Raw genomic sequence first — 27,344 nt, 5'->3', positions numbered from 1 at the left:
TTAACTTCCGGCAGACTTCCGCAAGCAATCCATAACAAGTAAATAACCTTTTTATATACAGTCTATGTAAATAAACTTAGCTGCCAGTCGAAAAAAAGAAACGTTACTTACTTACCAAACTGAAATGTGATAAGGTCACACTAGCAGACCCGTTGAACAAAAATTTGAGGCAAGAATGTTTTTCTACCGACCTGTCTGATTTACCGCAGTGTTTCCCACAGAATGAGCGCGGACGGATTTGTGCAGCGATGTTCAGGATACTAACCATTCAATACACAGACTGGTCCGCTGTCAATGTGTTTGCGGGAGAGAGAGAGAGAGAGAGAGAGAGATTGATTGTTCTTATGTTGTGTATATATGATGCTTTGGCAATGTTGTTATTACATTCATGCCAATAAAGCTAATTTGAATTGTATTGAGAGAGAGAAAGAGAGAGAGAGAGAGAGAGAGAGAGAGAGAGAGAGGAGGTGCTGAGTGAATATGCGCTGCGTGCAGCTCTGCAATCAAATAAAGGTTTTCCCATCTTATATAGTAAAAAAAACACCGGAAATCAATATGTGGCAGTCAGCGCCACCACAAATAAATGAATGTATGGGAAACACTGTACTGGATATAGCCAGTAAACACAAACCCAGTGATAAACAAACAGAACGGAAGTTAACTTCGGGCCGGGCGCGTCACCTTGCCAATGCATCCGGTGAAGGCGTCTATATGAGATACAGAATTTGAATTATGAGGGGGGAAAGTGACAATCAAAGCAGTTTAAGTCAAACTTTTTACTTTTAAATCCACAATTAAAAGATAGTAACTACGTCAAACTTTTGACTTATATTTCATAATTTTGTGACATTGTTACTTAGGTTACAGCCCCATCCTTTTCCACTCTGACTTATGAACTGACCCTTTCATAATCATTTTTTAAAAATCCACATTTCGATGTATTACGTAATATCTTTGACTTTATTTTGGGATTTTTTGTTTTACTTTATTTTTTCATACTTTGTATCATTCTTATTTAAAAATCCAACATTTTAATTATCACTTAAAAATGACTAATGGTGTCTAAATTTTAACTTATAAAGGCATTTTTATGTATTGTGACATGATCTTTATTAAAAATTATGGCCCATCTTGTATTTTTGACTTTTTGATTTTTTGTTGTTCCATCAATTTAAGTAGTATTGATTATTACGAATGTATATGTATTATTTATAATGTCAGTATTGTTCCCCCATGTCTTTCTTTCTTGTTTTCCTCCTGTCAACTTAAAATTAAGCAAATTGTATATTTTTAAATACATATCACTAAAAACAGAGGAAGGGGAAAATATAAATCCCAAGTAGGAAACACTCATTGTCTTAAAATTATATTATCTATTCCACAAAACACATTTTTGAAGCTGGAGGGATGACACAGGATTATTTTGTGGACTGTATGCCAATGGTGTCTCTACAGTAGATGGCGCTTGGGATGGGTTTACTGTATATTGCCTTTACTATTGTCATCCCCACTTGACCCTCTTTTCATTTCTTTCCCAGCCCACTTACACTTTATTTAGGAGGTAATTATTTTATAGAAGCTATTAGACTATTTCATATCATTCACATGTTTATTGAGTTCGTTTCACGCTAATATTTCATTTGTATCGTGACATTTATTTATTTACAAGACAAGCTAACGTTAATTAATGGTTGCTAATGTCTGGCTCATTGTGATACTATACAAATAAATAAATGCTGTTAAAGTGTTTAGTGTAATGTTAATGTTAATAACAGGATTGGTAGGGTTAGATGAGCATAAACATAATAAAGTGTAATGTTTACAGTAAAATGGGGAGGGTTAGTTGGGTTTTTTAAACCGGAAAGGGGCGGAGACAGCTGTAACGTTAGCAACCACGCCGAGCGGCAGGGACGGTTATTATCGTTAATGTGAAGGATTGCCCTTTAAAGTATGTCTGTAAATACAGACTGAATCTCTGTCTCACACATCAAGCACAATTGGATCTACCTGAGGGACGTGATTTCTTTTTATCGGGCAGGTAAGAACCAAGGCTAACGTTACTGGTGGATGCTAGCTAGCTGGTGTAACGTTAGTCACTGTGGGATCGTCGGTGATCAGGAGCGTTAGCTGGCTAACATTAGCTAACACGCTAGCAAGATGGTTATCATCCTCTGACTTCATCTTACGTGGCTAAATCTATCCACTGCTTGCTTTTTATGCTAGTGCTACTGTTGTGGCTAGCTTGCAAGGCAACAGATGCATTTGATGACCAATTATTTTTTGACCAAGAGGCTAATGCTAACAGCTAAAGGTTGCTAACTTTAGTCAGCCTGTGACGCTGTCACCGCCTCGCCTGGGTTTGACAGCTCAATATGAGCAGTGGACAAGGCCGAAGCCACACTTATCTTAACGTACGTTGTCTTTATCTTCCGCCGACTAAATTCGCTGCTTAGCTGAAAGCCTAGGCGAAATAAGTTGGTAGCTAGTTGAAAATATGAACAATAGAAAAACTCTAGCTAACATTAACGTTAACTGCCAGGTACGTTTTCAGGATAATAGCAAATGTTGTTGCTGAACTGTGTTGTTAGGGTACTAAATTTACTAATGTTGTGCCTTGCAGATTATTCTCTTGCTTCTAAATTAACCATAAGATGGCAACATAGGTTTCATGTGCACTGCCCGGGTTGTGTCTACGCCCCACCCTGACTGGGCCACCTCTTTGTGCGGAATTAAACCTCCTGGATAATAATTCCCGTGGTTGTGAAGGCAGTGATAGGGTGAGGGTGGTTTATAATGGTGAAAGAGTTAGGATAGATATGCTTTTCTTCCCCAGCCTTGCTTAATTTACCGAGGGCTTAAAAGTGAAACCACCGGCTAATTCGATCTTCATGGTTATTAACTGTCAGCAGTAATAGTGACTGTGTACTGTAGCTGACATTGTGTCTTATTAGTTTGTTTGGATTTTCCTACACTTTCAGTTTTGATTATTCAACAGATTCACAGCTAGCATTGATGAGCCGAGGAAACAGGTATATTGAATAGGACAAGACTGAACATGATCATGATTATCAGCTTCTTCCTGTGTTCATGCTGACCTCCCACTTCACCTGTTGTTAGTACACATGGTGTGTATACATCCACTTCTTTGCAGGGCAGCATAATATTGTCTTGTGTCTGTGAACAAGCAGCTTTAGTGGACCTCTGAATCAGCACAAGTAATCATTTTCAACCATGAACATACAAACAATCAAATGGTTGTGTGCTTTTCCTCATACATTTGCTCTTGTTAGATGTCTTATATGTTCGCTGGCAATCCAAAGCTGTGCATCTTAGGTCTGAAGCAGATTGGTGTATGCCATGACACTTTTTTATTATCATGTTGGTGTGGTTTAAATGTGCTGAATCACATGCAGCGCAGTGGAGAGCTGTGGGCTGGGCTCCACTGTCTTTATGCCATTGACACCTGAACACTTCTTCAAAGCCTGAAGGACAGTGTGCAACCTCTAACAAGGTCCACACACTCTGTAGCCTTGCCACGGGCAAGGTGGTCACACATTCAGTGATGTGGTGCCTTGTGGGTGACAGACATACTGACATTACAGGTTTGAGGTCTGAAGAGGCCTTTCCAGCCAGAGAAAGACTCAAAAGAAAAAGAAAAAATCAATCAATGATCAATATTTTTTTTACAAGTGTTATTACACATTTAAGACAGTATAGATAAAGAGTGAAATATTAGAGTTTCCTGGAATACATTTGCTGGTGTATCCCTTTGGCTGGTAGATTTTTCTACCTATTTATTCACATATCAAAGGTGCTTTGTTTTTAGTAACTGTGTTCCCCTGTGTATTAAAAGTATTGACCAAACTGTGCTTGTTAGTCTCAGGCTCATAAATGATTTCTGCACACATTCAGAGAATTGTTTGTTTTATGATGCAACAGTTCTTTAAATACAGGACTATGGATAGATAGACCCCATGTAACCCATGCCCTCTGTCACTCTACAAGCGAATCCCCTGCTCCTGAGGCTGTGCATGAGCTTTGTTTCCATTTGTGGAGGAAATGGGGCTGTGGCCTTTATAAGAAGCCTGATATTAGAAACCTCCAGTGGTTTTCTGTCATCCCTCTGTACAGAGCTTGAGCGTCTGGTTTGGTAGCTGCAGATCTTCCTCTTTTCTTACACAGTGGAAAATGGAAGTACAGAAGGAATCTAGACTCACTTTTTCATTGCTCTCAATGTACTTACACTGGAATAGACATAACAGCTATGAACAAGGACAACAACACACATTGTCACTATGTTACAATACTGGTCAGTATAGTTATAATACTTAATGTATTATCATATAATCAATATTATCAATATTAATTGCCGGCATTCCAGGTTGGCGTACATAAATGTATTTTTATGGTAGGTGTATAAAAATTGACTTGCTGTAAGGGGTGTAATATTGTACTTGTACAGTATACTGCCCCAGAGATATAGTATTGTGATTTTCCTTTCTGCCACTCATTTCTACTGACTGATTGTTGATTGTCAACACATTGTTTGATATTATAATTTAAGTTCTCGTGGATTTAAAAAAAATCTTAAACAAAAGCCTTAATGTGAAAAAGTGATCCATCGGATTAAATTCGCAATGGATAAGACCATGCCTTTGGTGTGAGAGACCCGGGTTCAAATCCCCACTGTGACCCATCTACCATTGTGTCCCTGAGCAAGACACTTAACCCCTAGTTGCTCCAGAGGCGTGCGACCTCTGACATGTATAGCAATTGTAAGTCGCTTTTGATAAAAGCGTCAGCTAAATGAATAAATGTAAATCAGCTCCAATCAATATAACTCCTCAGTTTCATCCTTATAAATACGTGTAGGCAGTAGGCTAACCTCAGTATCTGAACAGTCCGGTGCAGAAGGTCGGTGTGTCCGACACACACTCATTGTGGAAAAGGATGGGGCTGTAACCTAAGTAACAATGTCACAAAATACTAGAGCCTAAGTTGTTGTTGAGCAGCGCGGTGGTGTAGTGGTGAGCACAGCAGTTTGCATGTTCTCCCCGTGTCCGTGTGTGTTCTCTCCGGGTGCTCCAGCTTCCTCCCACCATCCAAAGACATGCAGGCTAGGTTGATTGGTGTCTCCAAAATTGTCCTTTGGTGTGAAGGGTGTACCCCGCTCCAGCCCCCCGATAAGCGGTTGACGATGGATGGAAGTTGTTGTTGTGCTTATATAAATGTAATTAATGGAGCTGTTCGATTGCTGCTAGACCGCCCCGTTAACACAGAAGATTTGTTTTACGACGACGGCATTCAGACCCTGCTTCTTTCACTTGAGTTGTAGGCAGGTTGGCATGTCAGTGGCTGATAATAAGAGGAATTTGTCAGTCATGCGGCCATGGAAAAACCTTATGTTGTGTGGTGGTGACTCAGGTTACAGTAGCCTGACTGTTTTGTTTGTCCTCTGTGCTGTTCTTTTCTCCTGTTACTCTATCAAGTAGCAGATGTGGGGTCGATAAACATTCTTTTGAAACAAGAAATCCTGCATTGTTTTATGAATAGGCTCTCAGGTAGTAACCTGACTTTTGTGTTTTGTCTTCCACCTCTCTCTCTCTCTGTCTCTCTCTCTCTCTCTCAGGTCTGTGTGGGTGAATTATGCCGCCGGCGTCCATCTGCGACTGCCCCCACCTGGACTGCGTAGGGGAGATCACCAAGGAGGAACTCATCCAGAAATCCCATGTGAGTGACCTTCCATCATGACCCTGTCCACTGCACTATTCATAACTTACCAATCTTTTTAATAACAGGCTTCCTGCATGTCTTGTAAATACTCCTGTAGGCAGTTACGTTTTTTGAAATATTTTTTTTATTTAACCAGGCACGTTAGTTAAGAACAAATTCTCATTTACAGCCCTTCCGCCCTTGAAGGGAGGGACACTTGGGAATAAAGGGGTATAAAAAACAAGATAATCAGGGACTTTCAGATTAATGAGACACAACATATGGCAAATACAAGAATAATAACAAAACGCAAAGAAACTTCACTACGGGAAACAGGGCGGCGAGGTAGGACCATGGTGGAAGCAGTATGGCAGACAATTTAAAAGGTTATGTTTACAAGGTTTTAAAGGGATTAGGTTGTAAAACAACTGCAGACATCTAAAAACAATGTTTACAAAAGATTTCCTGAAAGCAGATGTGAGTGTCTAGTTATAAAATATTTTTGTATCTGATTGCTGACTGTCAGGAGATTTTACACAAAAAGTGGGATTGTTGTAGCAGTGGACTGTGATGCTGCTCACTTCCTTTCCTGGGGAGTTTCAGTCAGCACCATCAGACCTGTAGCAAACACTGTCACTGCTGCTAGCTACTGTGCAGTAGTGACAGTCCCATTATGGGCAAGTGTCAATTTAATTATTTCTTAAATTAATTCATCATTTTTTATTGGTTAATTCATCCATCCCTTTTATGCCGCTTATCTGGGTCGAGGTCGCATTTATTTGATTAACCAAATATTTTCATCATAGTTTCGTATTTGTCGGCTGTGATCGGGAAACAGGTACTAACCCTCATCTTACTAACATATTTAACATGCAAGGACAACCCTGGGCACCTCAAGGATAAACGAAAAGAAACAGCCATTTTAGCAAAACGTTAACTTACTTCTTCCCAAAGCATTATTATTTAAGTTATTAATGTCATCTAAAAAATAATTATTTAAGGAAAGTTACAGCTCATTTGCACATTGTGTAAAATGAAAATAAATACTTTTCTTTAATACAAATTGCAGCTTTTTTTTACCAAGTACAATCCACATCACCACTTAAACTAATTTACTATCCTTGTATTCTCGTATTATTTAGTTTTCATTTCAAGTTAATTTAGGACCCATGGCAAACATGAACGCGACAAATTTTTCCATCTAATAAAACTGAATAGGCTGAAAATGGTGATTTTTACTTTACCAATACATTAGTATTTTTAAAAAGCACTAATTAAAGCTTAAAACAATGATATGAATTAGGAACAAATTGATTGACAAAGTCATGAATAATTGTAATGATAGAATGAAGCACCTGTGAGAAATGACAGACCTCTGGGGTCTGCAGGGACCCCAGTCAGTAGGATTAAGGTTAAATTGCATTCTGTGTGGTATCTGGTGGTCTTAACAGCTTGGCGAACCCTGCAGAAACCCTTTTATATCAATTTACCAAGTCTGATTCCAAGCCAGATTCTTCTGGTTTTCTGTCTGTTGTTGAACTTTGCTGTCTTGCAGATTTTCATTTTAAAACATGTGACCCCTGACCTGACTGTCTTCATATTTTTCTAGGGCCAGTGCCAAGACTGTAAAGTTGGAGGACCAAATTTGTGGGCGTGTTTGGAGGTAAGACGATGCTCACCAGGACAAAAAGTCCCAAAAATGTTGATTTGACGGTTTGAAATGAAACACTCTGTTTGTTTGTTTTTTCTCCAGAATGGCTGTGCATATGTAGGCTGTGGAGAATCTCACGCTGATCACAGCACTGTGCACTCGCAGGTGAGATACCTCAGAACTTACTGATGCCTTTCAACGGGGGAATATTAATCAATGCATAGTAAAGAGGGAGAGGGAGGAAGTCTTGAAGCCTTGACTGTGATGTTGAATTGAAAAAAAGATGTAACCCAAAGACAAGGTCTCAGTTGAGAAGGAGGGGAATCACATGTGGCAGGACAGGAGTACCACTTCAGAGTCCCAGGAGCCTTGACGTGGAATAAATCTGCCTCTAACTCAGCTTTATTTTTTAACATTTTTCTCTCCACAATCTAAGAGCACGCATGTGCATCTTTTAGCTTTTGAAGTGCACAAATTTTTAAAAACCATCAAGCCCCCTCTGTCTGCGTACACCTCCACATACAGTGCAATTTTAGTGGATCATCCATTATTAATTGCCCTTCCTCTGGGAAATGGGAGAGATTCAGTAGGACTGTTATAGTTCCATGGTTGTACTATCTGTTCTTCCTGGCTGCTCTGAAGCTTTACTCAGCCTCTGGCGTTCCCAGTTCCCAACGGCTTTTCCTTTCCTAGAAGGAGAGGAGGAGAAATATGAAAGCAAACATGCAATTTGCTCTGCCTGTTAGTATCGAAATCGCTGCTCAAACTGTTGTCCAGAGAGGCCCTGTTCAAGTGCAGACCTCTTCAGAAGTAGAGCCCTCCATCCAGATGAAAAACAGATTTTATATGTGCTGGTAAAGAAATGTAATATTAGCTGACTGATTTTAAATGATATAATTAGTGACTTTTATATCCGTATGCTTATCCAGTACGTCTGCCTCTGCAGCTCACCAGCTGCCCTTGTGCCCCCTGTGTTTTTCCAGTGGAAGCTATCTTCTTGTCTTGTAAGAAAGAAGGGCATACTTAATTAGTGCTCTGGAGGCCCCGAGGGGAGGAAAACATTTCAATCTCTTGACTATGCAATGAGAAAGACGGCTGTTGGGTCAAATCAGATGCCTTAGTGTATGTGAATTAGGGCCTTTACTAGCCAAACTATACTGTGAGTAAACTTGAGTGACTGTTTCAAGGTATTGAGTTAGAAGTTGCCGCTAGATCAGCTGATTTAAGGATGTTGAAGCTTCTGTATGTATTTTTGGTAACAAAATGGGACACATAATTAGCATTTAAATGTAGATTGTATTTTCATTATTATGCAGCAAAAAGGACATTGGAAGCAATGGTAAACTTTGGAAGTCCTTCTTTATATTGCAGATAAAGAATTGGAAAGTTTCACAGCTGTATAGTTGTGTTTCAGCTACCAGTGCTCTAAAATACTCTTTAAAGAGGTGGTATTATGCTCATTTTCAGGTTCAAAATCTTATTTAGTGGTTGCACCAGAACAGGTTTACATGGTTTAATTTTCAAAAAACACCATATTTTTCATACTGCACATTGCTGCAGCTCCTCCTTTCACCATGTGTGTTGTACACTCCGCTCTTGAGCTACAGAGTGATGCATCTTACTTGTACAAAATATTTGTTGGGAGTTGCACATGCGAGTTCCCAGGTAAGGACTACTAGCCAATCAGAAGCAGAGAACGGCGGGTTGTAAGAAACAAGGTAGTGTGATCCAAATCAAATCCGCTTCAGACTGCGACCGTAACCTAGCAGATGGTATAAGTTACTCCACAAAATCATTGTTCCACATCTTACCATCAGGACTAAACGTTGAACTGTTGCCGGTGTTCTAACGATCTCTGCTGCCTTGCTGAAAAATGCTATCAAAGCGCAAATCGATAGACTCGACTCTACTCGGCCCTGCTCCTTTTTGTATTTCAGATAGTACCCACAGATAGTACGTAGCTTGTCGTCATAGCGACGCCACACACAATTGCCGCAATGTAATGTTCAATGCGACACACACACACACACCAGCGATCCACACAGCTTTCTCTTTTTTAAGTTAAAACGTTTCAACATTCCTCAGAATGTAAAGACAGATAAGCGGTATGAAAACCTTCCAGCTGTGTTTTCCTCTGCCGTTGTTTCTGCAGCGGTCTGTGTGACGGCGGGAGCAGAGGCCTCTGTGAGCGGGCGGCTGGCCGGCCTCACACGCTCCTCCCGCGGGTTGGTGCAGGCTTCCCCCCGCAGCCACTTGCGGAGCTCCTCAAAATATTCAAGCATTTTTGTTCCACCATCACTTCTCCTAAAACTGTCAATATTCAAAATCTACCCAGCTGATTTCTCACCTCAAAACTTGTGGATTTAGAGATGAAATTCTATACGAAAACATAAACTGTAAAATATAAAACTTTCTGTTGCTGGCCTCTGTCTGGTGCAATGATGATGCAGTGAATAGTGAATATTCTCTCTGACCAATCAGCAGTCTGGCGTGTTTTCACGTTACATTTTAGTATCCCTCAGCTCGCTTGGAACCTGAAGGGAGGTGAGGTGATGGAAAAAAAGTACCTGGAAGCAGGTACAGGTACAACATTTCTACAATGGAAACCCAAACAAAGGCGAGTCGAGCCAGAGGGCCTCCGCTCAGACTACTCCCTTTGGGCTGGACTTTGTGCTTCTTCACTTTGCAAACCTGTTACATGCACAAAAAAGATATATAACTCAATAAAGGAGAGGGGAAAAGCCTAAAAACATAATACCACCTCTTTAAATACCAGATTTGTTGATCAGTTCTTGAGCGGTTTGCAAATCCCCTGACAGAGTCCCTGCGGAGAATAGGGGCAGTTGGTGTTTCTCATTACTTATTGATTGCAGTTAATAATGTCTGAGTGCTGAGCGCTAGAGAGGAGACTTGACATAATTTTGCAGATAAAACCATCTGAAGCAGATGTTAAACCTAAGCTGTTGCAGCAGCATCACAAACGTTTTGCAGTGTTTATTTTGCAGTGTTGCAGTGTTTATGTTGGAGGAGTATTTTTTTCTACTTAATTTCACAAGTATTATTCTGTGTGTGAGTGTGTGTGGAAGGATGTTTTTTTTAAGGTATTGTGTTGAATATTTTAGCAGACCAGAAATGTTAACATAACAAATGATCTCTATAAAAGCTACAAAACTGTTAATTGTAATAAAAAACAGTGTGTGGGCTATGTATAAACACTCTGTAAGCCCGATAAATCCAGCTTGTTATTAATGCCCTACCTGGTACACTTTCCTTCATAAATTATTTAAGATGGGATCTGGTGTGCCCCCTCTGCCAGCTCTGCTGTGCCCCGCTGTGTGAAGGCTAATGCAGCCCTGATGAATAATGCAGGGTCTGCTGCTCGGCTGCTGCTCACGTTCAGTCTCCTGTCAACCTGCCAGGCTGCCGGTGTTTGTCTGAGCAGCAGTGGGTCAGCAGAACTCGGCCATGTTTACTCAGCAGCAAAAGTCTGCAAGTTAAACCTGTAACCAGAGACATTGAGCTCAGAACGAGATCGAAAGTCCACAATTTGAAACTCAGGAGTGTATTTTAGCCTTTGTTTTCATATTTGGGAGGGTAAAGACGTTCATTTTGTTTAAGTTTGTGAGTGCTAGTGTGGGATAACTACTTCTTGGGAATATTCTTTTTAAATAAAAGGTCAAATTAAAACATCGACAGGTTTTGAGTATATTGAGTCATTTTTCAATCACAAATGCCAAAACTGACATAGTTGCAGCTTTGCAGTTGTCAGGATTAGCAACTTTTCCTTGTCTTAGATGATGATAAACTGAATAACAACAAGTAATGTAAAATAGGAGATTGAGGTTTCACCATTTTCTGAAATTTTATTGACCGATGAATTAAGTAGACATTAATCAGCAGATTATTCAATAAAATATTTGTTAACTTGAGCTTTAATACATTGTTCACATGATTGTAGATGTCAGTTTTAGTTACAAATCTGATTTAAAAAAAAAAAGTAGAATTTGTAGTCAGTTTTTGTTGCACTCTAATTGGTTTGCTTGCAGGTGGGGTTGAGGTGTGTGTCCTTTTAATTTTCTGAGTTTCAGTTGTCTTGTCTGTAGTTTTCTGTTATTATTAAGTGTTTGATTTTTTTTCCACTGGCATTTCTTAATTATTATACAGTCACAGAAGAGAGCGCCAGGAAAGCAAGGGGGAGAGTGAGAGAGGGAATGACATGCAGTAAAGGGCCCATGCTGTATTCGCATCCATAAAATTAAGCCGGCCTAGCCGCCAGCAGACACACCTACATTTGTTATACAAGAGCAATAGCAGCCTGTTGATTGTCTGATGAGATGGTAGATTGTGTTGAAGATTATGAAGAATCTTGTTGATAAAAAGTGCACACGTGCTTTAACGGCTGTTAAATATTAACGTTGTCTTCTTGTTTCACCTTGTTTATACAGTCTGATATGTCTGTTCACAAATACTCTTTTTTCTTGAACGACTTTGTGTGCAGGACACGAGGCACAACCTTACAGTGAATCTGACCACACTTAGAGTGTGGTGCTATGCCTGTGGCAAGGAGGTTTTCCTGGAGCGTAAACTGGGTCCTCACTCTCCCCACGCCAACGGCAAACCCCTCCCCTCCCCACAGAATGCTGGGCAGGTAAGAGAAGGTTCCCCTCACACCTCCATCACCCTAATCCGTGTGTGGTTCGTTCTTTGATTATTTCGTTTTAAAGCCAAATCAGAAAAACCAAAAAAACAAGCTGTTTTTTGTTTTTCTGTTTTAAAACTAAAACGGAAAAACAATGCAGCTCTTGTTCTATCTATGACCGGTGTTGAATCCCTGCTGGTTTTCAAACTAACTGGCTACTGTACACGTGCCCCTATTGTTTGCAACAGCTGTACTCTGCGTCAGGCTTCATCTAACCAGAGATAATGATCACCAACCGTCTGCAGCGCACCAGGTCGCTCCCGCGACTTCCTCTCCCTCGCCCTGTACACTCCAGCACCCTGCTCCCTCTCCAGGACAACTACTATGGGTTGTGTTGCCAGGAACCGGCACACTGGATGGTCAGTGATCGCTCACTCTGGCTGGATGAAGTCCGATGCCCCTGATTTTAAGCATTGCCTAATCCGTGTCCTTACTGCAGCTGGAGGCTCTTATGGAACTTTCTAAATTCTCCCATCTCCCGAAGAAAAAGGTCAGGTGGAAACCGTGTAGAGGCTGAACGAAAATTACCCGAACCTTTTAATCCATGTATGATTCGTTAATATACAGCTTGCCGATTTAACAGTTCATGTTTGCTGTGTGCTATCACTGAATTAATTTGAGAAATCTTAAAAACCGGAGGATTCTCAGGCAACTTCTGAGTCGTTCAGTTCCTGTCCCAGTTGCTAGTGAGTTACAAACTGAACGTTGAGCCTCCTGTTTTTCTAACTAAAAACCCACTTATGTTGATGTTCAAGCTCATTTAAATTAAATTTAATCAGGCACCTAATAAACCAGGTTTATTAAGTGTAACACACAAAGCTACACTAATCGGACACAAAACCATTTTGGTTTTAAAACAGAACAGAACAAAAAACAACTTGTTTTTTTTGTTTTTTCCGATATGGTTTAGAAACAAAATAATCAAAGAACGAACCACACACGGATTAAAAAAACAGACAGTACATCCAATGGTACACACTCAGCAAACACAAACTGTTATTAGGTAAATCGGCAAGCTGTATATTAACGAATCATACACGGACTAAAAGGTTGGGGTAATTTTCGTTCAGCCTCTACACTGTTTCGACCTGAGCTTTATTTTCTTCGTGTGATGGAAGAATTTAGAAAGTTGTGCGGCGCTGTGGAGACCCTCCAGCTGCAGTAGCACATGGATTATGCGTAAAATCAGAAGCGTCAGACTTCATCCACCCAAAGGGAACAACCACTGACCATCCAGTGCGCCGGTTCCACTGGCAACACAACCCATAGTAGGGCTACCGGACAGGGTGCGGGGTGCTGGAGCGTACAGGGCGAGGAAGAGGAGGAGGTCGCGACCTGGCTGGATGGATATTTTCTTAGATCGCTCAGGTAACCAGCTGCTTCAGATCAGCTCAAAACAAAATGCTTACTTGATGCTGACGGATGTAACCTAGAAATTGGAGAATTTTGAGTGTTTGAGTGGCTCCTAGGCAAAGCAATGCACCACAACAAGGAATTGTTTTTGCTCCAGTGAGTTCGAACCCTAGCTTGACGCTATCTTGCAAAACAAGTAGCCTACATTTTGTTTGATTTCTTTTTTCGTATGTGGCTATAATATAGTGCTCACTTCTACAATCAGAATCGCCACAGTTGATATGAGATGCGATGTAACGTGAAAAGAAATAGCCTTAGGCCTGTATGAAATAAAAAATATGTAATATTGACTTTTAGTTTCACACAGGACACGAACACGAGTCTCCTGATTCAAAGTCCGGGTTCTGGCCCTCCTTTCACCCCAACCACGTCTTTACCCAGTCTTGTCTGTTAAATATCAAATACCTGCTGTCAAAACTAACGCTACAGGGCTTCCCCCACTATGTTGACCTGTGATGCTACAGGGATCCCCAAAACACAGCTCCTTTGTTTTTCCTTTTTGGGTTTGATTTGGTTTTGAAACAGAATAATCAAAGAACAAACCATACACGGATTTACCATGTTTTATTGTCTTTACAGTGTGGTTATGGTTTAGTCATAAAGCAGGTTTAATATTGATTGAGAGCAAGAGAAGAAATTCAATAAATTCAAATTCCTGAGTATAGATTAAATGCAGTCTTTTTCTCTATGTCTATGTTAGTCTAAATAGACGACTTTACGTTGCATGTTTAATGCACAATTGCTTAGTTAGGTAACTGTGTGCTCTCCTGTCATACTAGCAGAACTGCACTATAACAATTTCCATCTATCCTTGGTGACAGTTGAACTGTCAGTCAAACTGTATCTGGTTATTCATTTACTAGATAAGAGTTTTACAGTGAGGTCTGTGTGTGTCGTGCTGTTTACTCCAGGATAACAGCAGGGCCCCTGGGAGCCCAACCTCTCTGAGAGTGCCCCCTAATGGAGGCTGTGAAGACCTGGACATGGAGACAGAGGAGGAGGATGACATGCGTGCCAGAGGTCAGTTTACCACAAAATGAATGACAAATAACTAGTTTAATTCAAAAGGTTATTTAGTCAGTAAAAATGATCTTTCACAAGCAGTTCGACTCTCAGCTACAACTACAATAATGTTCCACTCACATACTGCATTTGCAACCGGTAGACAGTTAAACAAAAAAGTATCACTAGAGACACTGTTTATTACAGTTCAATTGCAGAAATATCAGCTGAAATGTTCTAATCTACATTTACAGTGCTGCTGCAGTAGACAGGTTTCTTACCCAGATTAGCATTTTAATAATTAAAATCACTTACTTTTGAAGTCAGTGAGCTGACTAAAATTGAATTCAATTTTATCAGCTCAGCTCTTAAACTAAGTATGATAAAATAAAAAAATTAACACTGCAGGAATGATTAGACGCAGGAGATCAGTAATCAGCAGGTTTAATTCAAAGCACAGGTTATAATTTGAAATAATAATAAAACTGCGAATCTGAAACTAGCACTTCTACAACCGACAAGCAAAAACGGTGACAGACACTACTACTAGGCAACACACAGTCTCTTAGCAGGACTGCAGGCCACTCCTGTAAGTAGATTCTAGCAACAACACTTCAGTGCTGAGTGTTTCAGTCCTACTGGAGCCACCAATGCACATGATGTTTTCACTCAGAGAGACGCACACAGGCTCCACCATATGGCATATGTTATGTTCAACCTCGTGTGGTGCAGCTCAGGCATTGGGACAAGTCGCTGCCGTGGTTATTTTTGTCACAAATACAGATCATATGACCAGGAGGTGGTGTAAATAAGTAAGACTTCGTAAGACTAAATTCCTTCACAGAGTAGGCTGTTCACATAAGATCAGAGCTTTTCAAACAGTGAGGCGCACCTGCCTGGGGAGGTGAAGGAGAGTTGCAGGTCGGGGCTCGGAGGGAGAGATAGATGTTTGGCAAAGATCCTGCATGATGTGGCGAGGGCAGGTGCATGCTGGTGTTCTAAAAACAACAGGAAGTTAGTTATTGTGGCAGAGATTGACTGCTTATCGGCACGGTCAAGAGTTGGAGCTGCAGTACTGGCTGCTTGACCTGATTACAGCCGTTTGCAGAGTCATAACTAAATAAATCTGAACACACAAACGATACACATATTTTTTGATTCAGTGGTACTTAATGTCCAATTATCTCAAATAGTATAGGATCATATTATAAAATTGTTATCTAATAAACATGAAACCCTCTCCTTAGAATTTGCTCAAGAATCATCATGTTTTGAAGTTTTCTTCACTATCGAAGTAAACAGGATTGGCCCACAGTTTCTGACTTTGAAAACCCTTGTATAAGATGAGTGAGCTATCGCTGTTATTGCTTTAGTCAGAAAAATAACATTTGAGTCCATGGGTCACAGAAGCTGATTTAAAATACACCAGGTAGCCACATGTTTGGCTCCTGCTGTGAAATATTAATCTTAGAAATGGAAGGTGTCTTTATAAAAATGTAGAGGGTTCCTGGCTGCCACCAAAATGTCCACGCTTATGATGAGTGGCTCGTTTTAATTTCCCCGGTGTGTTCTGTCTCACTCAGGCCTGACAGGACTGAAGAACATAGGCAACACGTGCTACATGAACGCCGCCCTCCAGGCCCTTTCCAACTGGTGAGAGACCTCTGTCAACCTGCCTTCTGTCCCGGCATCTACCTGTCTACCCCACATCACCTCCCTTGACATTGCTATTCCACCCCACTCACTACTCACACTTTCAGCACGCTCCTTTTCAGTAGCCGTTTGCTGTTTTACTCACTGCCTGCCTGGTTCTCGTTTAAAAAACGACCCTGGCTGGGAGAGTGATGGCTGAGTGAAAATTGCTGCAGTGCACCATTTGAGATAGAAGAAATGGCCTTTTGTAGTTCCCTGTAGGGTCTTCTGTTGCAAATGAACACCAACCCCACCTTGTCTGTCCCCCTTCTCTTTTTCTTTTCCCCCCATGTCTTTTTATGTGTCTCCCTTTCTCTCCCAGCCTGCTGTATTTCTTTATTGTTTAATGAATTTCCAGACTTTCTTTCATTCTTTATGATTGGATTGTTGGGGTGGTCATTTAAATTAGTGGTCCGCTGCAGAGCTGAGGCTGCGTTATTTCTTACTTTGAGCCCCTTACTTTTTATTTTATTTTTCATGGAACAGCAAAGCACAGACAACCCCTTCCTCCTATGTAATCCTATCTACCCAGGGGCTGGTACATTTTTTAAATTAAACCGACGATGCCTAGTCTGGATACAAGTCAAAATGGGAAAAGATGTGGGTCAAAATTTGCAATCTAAATCACATTCCAAAAATAGGAGGAACTGAGTCACACAGCTGCAGAAGGAGGGACCCTTTCTGAAACTTTCCTTTGATGTCTGTTTGTGTGAGCGCCGCTTCTTTCAGTTACTGTTGGGTCATTATTCAGTTCGAAGGACTTTTCTCCTGCCAGGGGAAGGGAACACTCCATGTCTTATTCATTCTGCACTTTGTCTCTCTCTTGCAAATTCCTGTCCACTCCGTATCCATCAAAAATTCCCTCAGCTGTTTTTCTTTTGAGCTATTTCCGATGTCCTTCAACTTTCAGCTGCATGTGGAGTTTTTTTGCGTGAGACAGTGCCTCTGGGAATTTTACTCTACTAGTGAAATATGACTTTAATGAAACAGAATGAATCAAAAATACAGGCAGAAGACAGCATTATGTAGAAATGCTGAGCTTACAACTTCTCCTATTTGTCATTTTCTGCTTTGTATGGTCTATATGAATGGAACAGCAAAAACAAACTAAACCTAAGAGAATTTGCATTAATGTGTCGGAAGCAATTAAAAACATAGCAGATTATAATGCAATTACATTATATTGTACATCTCTGCATTATATCTGCCTCTCTTGGATTTATTGAGGATTATATGCATTTTTGTGAAGTAGCCACCACGTTGCAAGCTTTTTGGTAAAAGTAAAAAGTCTGTCCAGGGGATAATCCATTAAAGCTTTCTTTGTGCCCACATATGAAATATTTATCCCGCTTCCCTCTTCAGCCCGCCCTTGACACAGTTCTTTCTTGAATGTGGCGGCATGGTGAGGACGGACAAGAAGCCCGCACTGTGCAAAAGCTACCAGAAACTGGTGTCAGACCTGTGGCACAAGAACAGGTAGGTTTTTTTTTAGTAGTTGTTTGCATCACTCACTTTGTATATAAGCTTGCCCCCAAGCCACAGTTGATTTCATAATTCAGTGATCATTTTCAATGTTTTCCCATGTTTACATTTGCTGTTAAGTCTCAGCATCCACAGCCAAACCGGAGTCAGATTTCTGTAGCAGCTAGTCTTAATTTCTACGTCACACAAGACGTTATTGTGATATTGTTATATTACAAAATACTTGTTGAGCAGACTGTGTTTTGTCACATTGCAGACCCTCCTACGTGGTCCCAACCAACTTGTTCCAGGGGATTAAAGCCATAAACCCCATGTTTAGAGGATATTCTCAGCAGGTGGGTCATTGCAGACGGTGAAATAAATGTGCAACAAAGTACATGCACAGCCATTATATAAATAAAACAAGCAGACTCGCTTTACAGTTGGAGACATATTCAACTGTACGCCTGCGACTTTGTTTTATTTAGACGTTGAAAAGTAATCAGCTGTTTTGGCCAAAGGAAGAATTTTTGGCTGTTACCCTGCTTTAATAATGTATTATTGTAATGTATTATCTCAGCCTTTTAAAATAAATTACTGTGACATAAAGTAATAGGCCGCTAAACTCTTTAAGATTGAACTGAGCTGGGTTTATTATGGGTCTGACGGCCAGACTACAAAGTTCTCCCAGATCTCACAGTCCTCGGCTAACTTCTTCTCTTCCACTCCATATCCCTCAATGCTCATTCCTTTACAGAATTACATTAGCTCCAGCTCAAATCACTCAGCCAGATAAACTGAATCCTCTGCCTTGCAATTAACTAACTCAGAGCTTCCGATTATTCTTCCTCTGACACATTAAGGTAAATTGCTTGATTCCCGGTGGTGCCTGTAAGAAAAGATTTATGTGTCATAGATATAACGGATTTCAAAGGACTTTTTTACTGGAGCACATCTCGTCTTTGTCCGCTGTCTGTAAATAGAGGATTTCTAAGCCTGAATGGCGAAATGATAAAAGGGGCTGTTTCCTCTCGGCTTGCCAGTGTTTGTTCAGAGGAGTTAGCTGAGGAATATTCATTTGTCACGCCATGGCTGGGCTGTGCAGCCTTGGAATTAGCATTGCCATGAATGAAGTTAACAGTCCAGGTCCTGGGAGAGAAGAATCCATTTGGCTTGAGAGAGATATTGAATGTCTGAGGTTCATTAAGTTTGATTACACATTCATGAGCATTTGGTTTCCGATTGTGATGCAGAATTGGTATAAACGAAGAGGTGAAGTGGTTGTTATGTGTAATTTTGGGAAAGCTTTGCTGTGTCTGTCAAACTCGATTAAATTCAGGAACAATTAGTGCTGCGTTATATTTCAGTGTTCTTTTCAGGGAGAGGAAATTAACATTTACTGTGAGACTACTGTGACCAGGCCTAAAATGTTCCCATCTAGAACTAATTTGCTACCTCAAATAACATTTCTTGTGATTACCCTACTCTGCCTCAACAGGACTCCCAGGAGTTTCTGCGCTGCTTGATGGATCAGCTTCACGAGGAGCTGAAAGAGCCGCTGCCTGAGCCCTACGACCAGTCCAATGGCATCACCGGGGACAATGGCCGCGAGGAGGACAACCACAGTCAGTCAGACAACGACTTCCAGTCATGCGAGTCCTGTGGAAGCAGCGAGAGGGCCGATAATGAGGCGCAGAGTGGGAATGTGCTGATGGACGTCACCAACGAGGCCGAGATGCTGATTCCTGAACAAGATGAGATCCAGGCCAACAGGGAGTGGCAGAAGGAAAAGAACATGATTAATGACTTTTACCGCTCCGGAGTTAATGGTGTTATGGGTGGGAGCACTGGAGTGGACATGGACAAAGACGTTGACACCACCACTGAAACCGCGCCCATTATCAGCAGCCAGGGGGCCATCAAGGTTCAAGGCAGAACATCAGGTAATTATGAAGAAGAAGAGACATGTTTTATTTTTCCGCCATTTACTCCACAAATTACAATCCTTTTTGATATTCAGCCTCAAATTTATGGTATTGAAACTCTCTAATATTTGGCCTGCTCTCCGCCAGATTCCTTCCCAGACATCCAAATGTCCAACACCACAAGACCACAGAGTCCAGCCCCGATGGACGGACATATTCCCAAAATGTCCAGCAGCCCGCCCAAAGCTGCCTCAGGCTGGCCCAGCCTAAACCCGGCACACAAGAAAGGTACTTCTGCATAATCAGAAGCAGTCATATCCAGATACAAAGCTTAAAAAGAGACTTATTGTGTCTATCTTTGCTGACATGCTGTAAATCATTATTCTCACATTTCTCTCTCTCTGCCTTCCCACAGCAGTGACCACATTCGCCCCACCAAAGCACAGGCGTCAAAAGAGGTACCGCAGTGTCATCTCAGATGTGTTCGATGGGACCATTGTCAGCTCAGTTCAGTGCCTTACCTGTGATCGGGTTAGTGTGGACTTCTGCTTTTTAAAAAAAATAATGGTTTATTGAGATAAAGGGATTGGTCAGAGGGTGAGACAGACCGTAGAAAAAGTTATTTCAAGCTCCTGTGTAGTGTTTTACGGAAATATGTGTCTGTACCCTGTTGATGCAGTTGTACATCCACTGTCAAAGATTGTGATATTTGTGTTGTGATGACTGAGTATTGTGCTACAAAGTGACGGTTTACAAAACCATGTTAAAAATAAAAATATCTATAAAAATATGAAGCTTTACTGTGTGTATGTCCTGTTGCTGTCAGGTGTCTGTGACCCTGGAGAACTTCCAGGATATCTCGTTGCCCATCCCAGGGAAGGAAGACCTGGCCAAGCTCCACTCCGCCACCCACCAGACCTCTCTGGTTAAAGCTGGCTCCTGTGGGGAAGCTTATGCACCACAGGGCTGGATTTCATTTGTCATGGAATACATCAAGAGGTGCGTTAATAATATGTACACTCGAGTTATTTCAATTCTTCACCTGGAGCATTAGTGGCTCTATACTTGGCTCTTTTGGTTCTACAAACTCACCCCTCTGTTTGTTTCTGTTCTCAGTTGGTTTTGGGGTCCAGTGGTCACACTACAAGATTGTCTTGCAGCTTTCTTTGCCAGAGATGAACTAAAGGGTAAGCAAGTGGGCGTAAATCTGTTCAATCACAAACATTAAGATTGATGTTTCAGTAACTGTGTTTGTTGTTTTCTAGGAGACAACATGTACAGCTGTGAAAAATGCAAGAAGTGAGTACCTCATTCTAAGGGACTGAATACTGAGCTGGACTACTAATTTCTTTCACATGAACAAAAACAGAAAAAAACCACTGTCTGGAACTGTAATGATTGCTCATCTTCTTCATCTTTTTTCTTCTTAGATTACGAAACGGAGTCAAATTTTGTAAAATGCAAAGTTTGCCAGAGGTATAAAGACAACTCTAGTACTTAATGTCATGAAGAAACCCAAACATTTTTCCCTAATGCCTTCACGTGCCGGATTTCTAAAATAAAACTTCTTTGTGCGTTCCTCTGCTCCAGATCCTGTGTATCCACTTGAAGCGGTTCAGGCACGAACTGATGTTCTCCACCAAGATAAACACCCACGTCTCCTTCCCACTCGAGGGCCTGGACCTGCAGCCTTTTCTGGCCAAAGACAGCTCCGCCCAGACCTCCAACTATGACCTGCTGTCAGTCATCTGTCACCACGGCACTGCCAGCAGTGAGTGGGCAGAGTCGCTCTTCTTTCTGCTCAGACTGAGGCATCTGCCTTCAGTTGGCACAAAGAGAAGTGTCCTGCATTCATTAGCCTGCAGGAAAAATTTCACATGTACTTGTTAGGTTTATGAATACGGCTCTAACGCTTTCCCGTGTCTGATCCCAGGTGGCCACTATATAGCGTACTGCAGGAATGATGTGAACAATCTGTGGTATGAATTTGATGACCAAAGTGTGACCGAGGTGTCTGAATCCTGTGTCCAGAACGCTGAGGCTTATGTGCTCTTCTATAAGTAAGCCAACACACAAGACTCCAAGAGTTATCCTCTGACAGTTGTAAACAAGAACTCATTCATCCCTGTAACATTTTAAGATTCAGTGTTTTTCACTCGTATACATAACTTTCATCTTTCGATTACTCAGCTGCAGCAGTGATTAATCTGTGGTCTGTTCCTGTCACAGAAAGAGCAACGAGGATGCACTGAAAGAACGTAGGAGGGTGTCGGGTTTATTCAACATGATGGAGCCCAGCCTCCTGCAGTTCTACATCTCCCGCCAGTGGCTTAACAAGTTCAAGACATTCGCAGAGCCGGGGCCCATTTCCAACGATGACTTCCTGTGTTCGCATGGAGGTGCGTATGACTACGTCATCATCCTACTGAAGTCACTCAGAGGTCAAACTGTCCCTGAACAGGAATCCTTTTTCTTGCTCCGTACACAAGAATGTAGTGGGAAAATTGTGCCCTACTGTCTCATAACACAGCTTTTGCTTTCACCCTTGCAGTAGATTTTTGCCTTTGACAAAGACTGTAGAGTATTCTCTTCACAACATAGCAGACTTCAAAAGGGGGTTTTACTTCTCTTTGTGCAGATGATCCTTCTTTCTCATTTCAGTGGAGAAGAGGGGAGGACTCTGAAAGGGTTTGTGCCAATCAAGCTCCTTTCTTTTCCGCTCTTCTATTCAGAGAGTGCTACAAATGATGGATTTGAAAAATGAGTTGGAAAAATTAATATTTATGAGAAAGCTGTTTACATTGGCAGCATTCTGTAAATAAGCACCTACAGGTTGTTTCCTCCTCTTTTATGGCTATCAGCACAAAATAACTGTCTAGTCAGGTACATGATTGTGTTATAGCAACAGTTTTATTTCCACTGAAAATCAAAAATCGGTCAGAGTTAATTTTCACTTTCTTTTTTAAGCAAGTTAGATAATACAATTTAAATCATTTGAATGTAAAGAATTTAAGGACCCACTACACTGAATGACTAATGCAGATAATTATTATTATAGATTTATTTATCTTTCAATCATCATCCATCATTATACAGTTCATTATCTTATCCTCGCACTTTTTTCTGGTATAGTAAAATGTCACTGGTTTGCTGGAGATACACAGTTTGCTGCTTTGCAGTCTCTGCTGTCTCTGCTGGGTTCTAGTGCCAACCATTTATTTTTGTTTCTCATTATTTCAGGGTTTGTATCACATTTCATCAACATAGTAAAAGCAAAAATAATATTTCAGGTGGGATAACCGTAAATCAGGCCTGTTCAACTGGCATCTTGTTGGGCAAATCCAGCCAGACTGTATCGCGGATGAATCCTATATACAAATAAAAAATCACACAAATAACAGATATTTTTGCTACAATAAATCCTTCAAACCAGCAGAATGCTCCTGTGCTGTCAGTAACAGCCAATCTCAAGCCTGCAAATCCAGCTTCTCTCACACGAAAACCATAAAAACGAATGCCTGTGCCCCCTTGACAAACGGGCATGTGCATCACTGTGTGTGGATTGTCCTTACTTCATAGAAACCTGCCTTCTCTGCCACTGCCCAGTCAAAGAAGTGAAATCTCTTTCATAAGTAGCCTATAGGCGTGCAGGCTAGGCCTGTCTGTGTTTTCTGATTTGTGGGAGTTACAGGGAACTGGAGAATATTAAATGGATGGGAAGCTTCTCTGCCTCTTCAACATAATAGTAGTCACAACGTTTCCAATACTGATCTTTAACAAATGTACATTATGTCTCTACACGTAATCATTACACTTAAAATGTTAACACTGGTATTTCTGATGGCTGTGTCCATGTGTTTCATCAGGTGTGCCACCCAACAAAGCAACATTCATTGATGACCTGGTAGTTATGCTGCCACAGAACGTGTGGGATCACCTTTACAGCAGGTACATACGGCAGACAGGCCAGCTGTGCGACTGGAAACATTTTCAGATCTCCCATCACTCAGTGTACTCACAGTTGCATTTCATTTTATCTGTGAGAGTTAATGTGGACTGCTCCCTGCAGGTACGGAGGGGGTCCAGCTGTCAACCACCTGTATGTTTGCCACACTTGCCAGATTGAGATAGAAAAATTGGAGAAACGGCGCAAGTCAGAGCTGGACATGTTTGTCAGGGTAAGCCTTCCAACCATACGTTCACCAGCAAGACCACAAGCAGCATGGAAGATCGAGCTTTAGCCACATACAGTAGAAATTGGTGTGAGTGATAATGCATTGTGTGTCAGTGAGCCTGTGTGCAACCCTGTACTCATGGGCGTGTATAGGCCTATTCTCCTGCCCATTGAACCAGTTGATAGGTTGCATGTGTTGGTGCTCTTCACCCCGGCAGGAGATGAGAGGTGTGAACCTGATGAAAGCCTTATCATTAATGCTTTGGGACAGATGCAGCTGTTATTGTCTTCTCAGTCTGCACACTCACACAATGGCTGCTCCGAAGGAGGTGTGTGTGTGTGTGTGTGTGTGTGCGCGCGTGCGTGTGCGTGCGAGAGAGAAAGAACTTCAGTAAGCTAACAACAGGAACACGCAAGAATAGATGGAATTGGTGCAGTGTGGTGCTAAGACTGTCTTCTAATTCGAATAACTACCAGAGAGAATTGATTAGGTTTTCTATCTTCTCTCCTCTCAATCCTTTCATCCTCACTTAATTTTTCTCCCCATCCTCCCCATCTGCTCCCTCTTGTCTCTGCTGCTCACTCCTCCCCCATTTCCTCTCTCCCTCTCCCCCCTCTGCTCTGTAGCTGAACAAGGCCTTCCAGGAGGAGGAGTCTCCAGTGGTCATATACTGCATCAGCATGCAGTGGTTTCGTGAGTGGGAGGGCTTTGTCAAAGGAAAAGACAATGGTAATTGGACAGAAGTCTTGCCTTTCCACCCCCAGTCCTGTTTAAATGTCTGATTTAAAAGGCAAAAGTTCAAGGTTCAAGGTACATTTTTTTGTCATTCTGCAATGCTGGGCTTGTACAAGGTAGTGGTATGTCCATGTTTCCCACTCAATACTTACACCTGATATCTGGTGATGGAACAGCTGCTGTGATTTTCTTTGAATTTAATTTCCCTTTTCAAACAAATGGCCTATATCAGATCTATACATTTATGTGGCTTGGAGAAGATGGCAAATACATTGTTTTATATGGGACATACAAATTCCCTTGTTACCAAAAAGCTGCTCATCTGTGTAAGTCCCATTTCTTCTCTTGATTTATCTTCAAAGAGTTTGCTTTAGTCCCCCGAGTCAAGTTTCCCTCCTGCTACAGCAAAATGAAGTGTCAAAATATATTTCACTTTCGTGCACTCTTTCTGTTGTTTTTTTTTTGCTTCCCTTGCTTTGTATTGTCATATCTATTTATAACTGCTTACATCTCGCATGGCTGCAAATGTCTTTTTTTCTCTTGACTTCTGCTCCTCTAATATTTGTTTTCTCTCTGTAGCAATTGGGGAGCAGAAATTGCTTTTCATAGTGTGACAAAAACATTTGACATTTTAACATCATTGCTCTTTGAAACAAACAAAAGAGGCATGCATAATACTGCTGTATATAATTATGACAACTAATTGTCTTCCTTCTACTATAAGATCCGCCGGGAGCCATTGATAATTCCAAGATTGCAGTAAACAAGAACGGCCATTTGACACTCAGACAAGGTACTAACTGTTATTATTATTATTTCATTGTATTTTTATTTCTCTGTATAAGTAAAGTGGAAAAAATTATTCAATCAGGATAGATAAATAAAATCCTCTCTCTTGCAGAGCCTCTGTAGATTGTAGTAGCACCTTTAGCTATACAGATATTAGTGATATTTAAGTGTGTGTGTTTGCACTGACCCTGCAGGAGCTGACTCAGGGCAGATCTCTGAAGAGACGTGGAACTTCCTCCACTCTATCTACGGCGGCGGTCCACTTGTGACGGTTCGACCAAACGTCAGCCACCAGGAAGCAGAATCACAGTCAGAGGAGAAGATCGAGATGGAGACGCGCTCTGTTTAATCAACCACTTGGCAGAAAACATTTAAGCAATGAGAAGCCTTTTTATTTTGCACTTGACTTTTATTTCAAAAGCATTCAAGCAAAAGACCTCATCTTTACCGCTACAAGACAGCCTTTGACAGCTGACAGAGGGAATTAACATGTCGGAAAAAGGTTTGTCATGTTGTATAAATATGTATAAAGAGCTCTTAAATTTATATTAGCACTGTAGTATTCATGTGTCAGGTTGTTTTCAGAACCGAGCATTTAAATTATGTGCAGCTAAAAATTCCACTGAATGCCATATTTCTTTTTTTCTTGACCAAATGAGCACATACTGGATGTCCATGTGTCATGTGTAGCTGATATTTATGAATCACAATACATCTTGCTGTAGATATATCCAATGAATGGTAAGGAGAGCAAAATGTGACAGTTAAGGTGATGAGAACCATAAGGTTATGAAGGGACTAATTACTGAGTAGTCTCAGGAATTAATTTTGTGTTTTGCACTGTTCTGTAGACGTACAAATTGGCATGCTCACGCAAATGTCTGGTTTGTATTTGAATGTACCAGTAATGATAGTAGGTTGGTCAAGATTCAGCACTTGGTTATTTATCACAGAAGGGAGTGATTTAATGTGATGTCAGTAGTTTTTTTTGTAGAAAATATGTGGCAGGCAGATTCTGTTAAGAATGCATGCTTTAACACTCAATCCCAATTTAACATCTCATGTAACTGCATGTAAATGCAAAGCTGCCCATAAAATGTGCACGCAAATCAAGATCTGAATCTATCTTCACTCAACTGTACAGCAACAGGAAGAATATTGCAGTATGTAATCAGCATCATCATCAGCATCTAATTAATCAAAGGCATTATTTCTGTGTAAGGGCATGGTGTTACTTAATGTGTTGGCTGATAGGGTGAACAGAATGCTGTACTGTATGTTTTTGCATATGGATGTCACAAGAGTAAGATCCATCCTGAGTTTTGCTGGCTGACACTATTAAACCTTGATGAAAACATGCTGATCGTTGTGGTCACCTTGATTTTGCCATCCTTTGCTGATTTATGAGAAGTGGAGTGGTTAGATGAGAAACGAGGAGTAAATTAGACAAGAAAAGTCAACTATGCTGTGTCTACTGTCCATCACAAAAAAGGTATTAAAACAGTCATCAATTAAGCGAGGTGACCCGAAGGGTGTGTGGCCGACTGCACTCTTGGCAGGGGCAAAAATGTACAGTATAGTGTTGCATTTTGGCGAGCGCGGTTGAAACGGCTCACACACCCCGACTAGTTGACTGGATTGAAAACATGGCTGCGGCCGAACGTGCAGCAAATTTACGGAAGTGAGGTATGTGTAATTCTTGAGCTATAAACGCTATTTAGAAGTGTACGTCCAGTCCGCTGCTTGTAGTGTAGCAAATGACAAAAACTGAATTTGTTAGCCCACCAAAAATGTCTATGACCGGCATTGTTGGAAGTACACAAATACATCGCCAAAGTTATGCGCGGAACAATCAGCTAGCTTGGCTAGCTAATGTTGGGCTGCTGCGGCTAGCCGGGGCTGCTAAGTGGTTACTAACTACAATTAAACTGCTGGGTTGCTAAGCGCGGCGCTTGTATCTGTGCTCTGCAGCTGAAATGTAAACCTCGGAGACACACAATGTTAGTAACGAATCCCTCATTCAGTATATATATTGTTGTCTGTATCAGTTGTCGAGCAAGTTCAGCTAGCATGCACCCGATGTTAGTAAG

At 41.2% G+C, this 27,344-nt stretch overlaps 1 protein-coding gene across 1 annotated transcript; it reads left to right on the top strand.

Annotated features, from left to right (window-relative positions):
• The first annotated feature begins 1,854 nt into the window (after positions 1 to 1,854).
• Positions 1,855 to 26,613, top strand: usp33 (ubiquitin specific peptidase 33). Its single transcript, XM_038719197.1, has 24 exons — positions 1,855 to 2,038; positions 5,630 to 5,730; positions 7,322 to 7,375; positions 7,466 to 7,528; positions 11,862 to 12,011; positions 14,387 to 14,495; positions 16,061 to 16,130; positions 17,532 to 17,645; positions 17,908 to 17,986; positions 19,129 to 19,573; positions 19,703 to 19,843; positions 19,971 to 20,086; positions 20,382 to 20,554; positions 20,672 to 20,742; positions 20,821 to 20,854; positions 20,986 to 21,031; positions 21,146 to 21,326; positions 21,489 to 21,615; positions 21,785 to 21,954; positions 23,422 to 23,503; positions 23,625 to 23,733; positions 24,357 to 24,459; positions 25,190 to 25,258; positions 25,449 to 26,613. The coding sequence occupies exons 2-24, from the start codon at positions 5,647 to 5,649 to the stop codon at positions 25,601 to 25,603; spliced, it is 2,745 nt and encodes a 914-aa protein (XP_038575125.1). The 5' UTR covers positions 1,855 to 2,038; positions 5,630 to 5,646; the 3' UTR covers positions 25,604 to 26,613.
• Positions 26,614 to 27,344: the final 731 nt, after the last annotated feature.

Source organism: Micropterus salmoides, unplaced genomic scaffold (assembly GCF_014851395.1).
Source record: "Micropterus salmoides isolate LMB-PRFRI ecotype aquatic unplaced genomic scaffold, ASM1485139v1 Ms_hic_scaffold_14, whole genome shotgun sequence".
Lineage (NCBI taxonomy): Eukaryota > Metazoa > Chordata > Actinopteri > Centrarchiformes > Centrarchidae > Micropterus > Micropterus salmoides.
The sequence above is the reverse complement of the archived record's forward strand: the minus strand, read 5'-3'. Positions and strand labels throughout refer to the sequence as shown.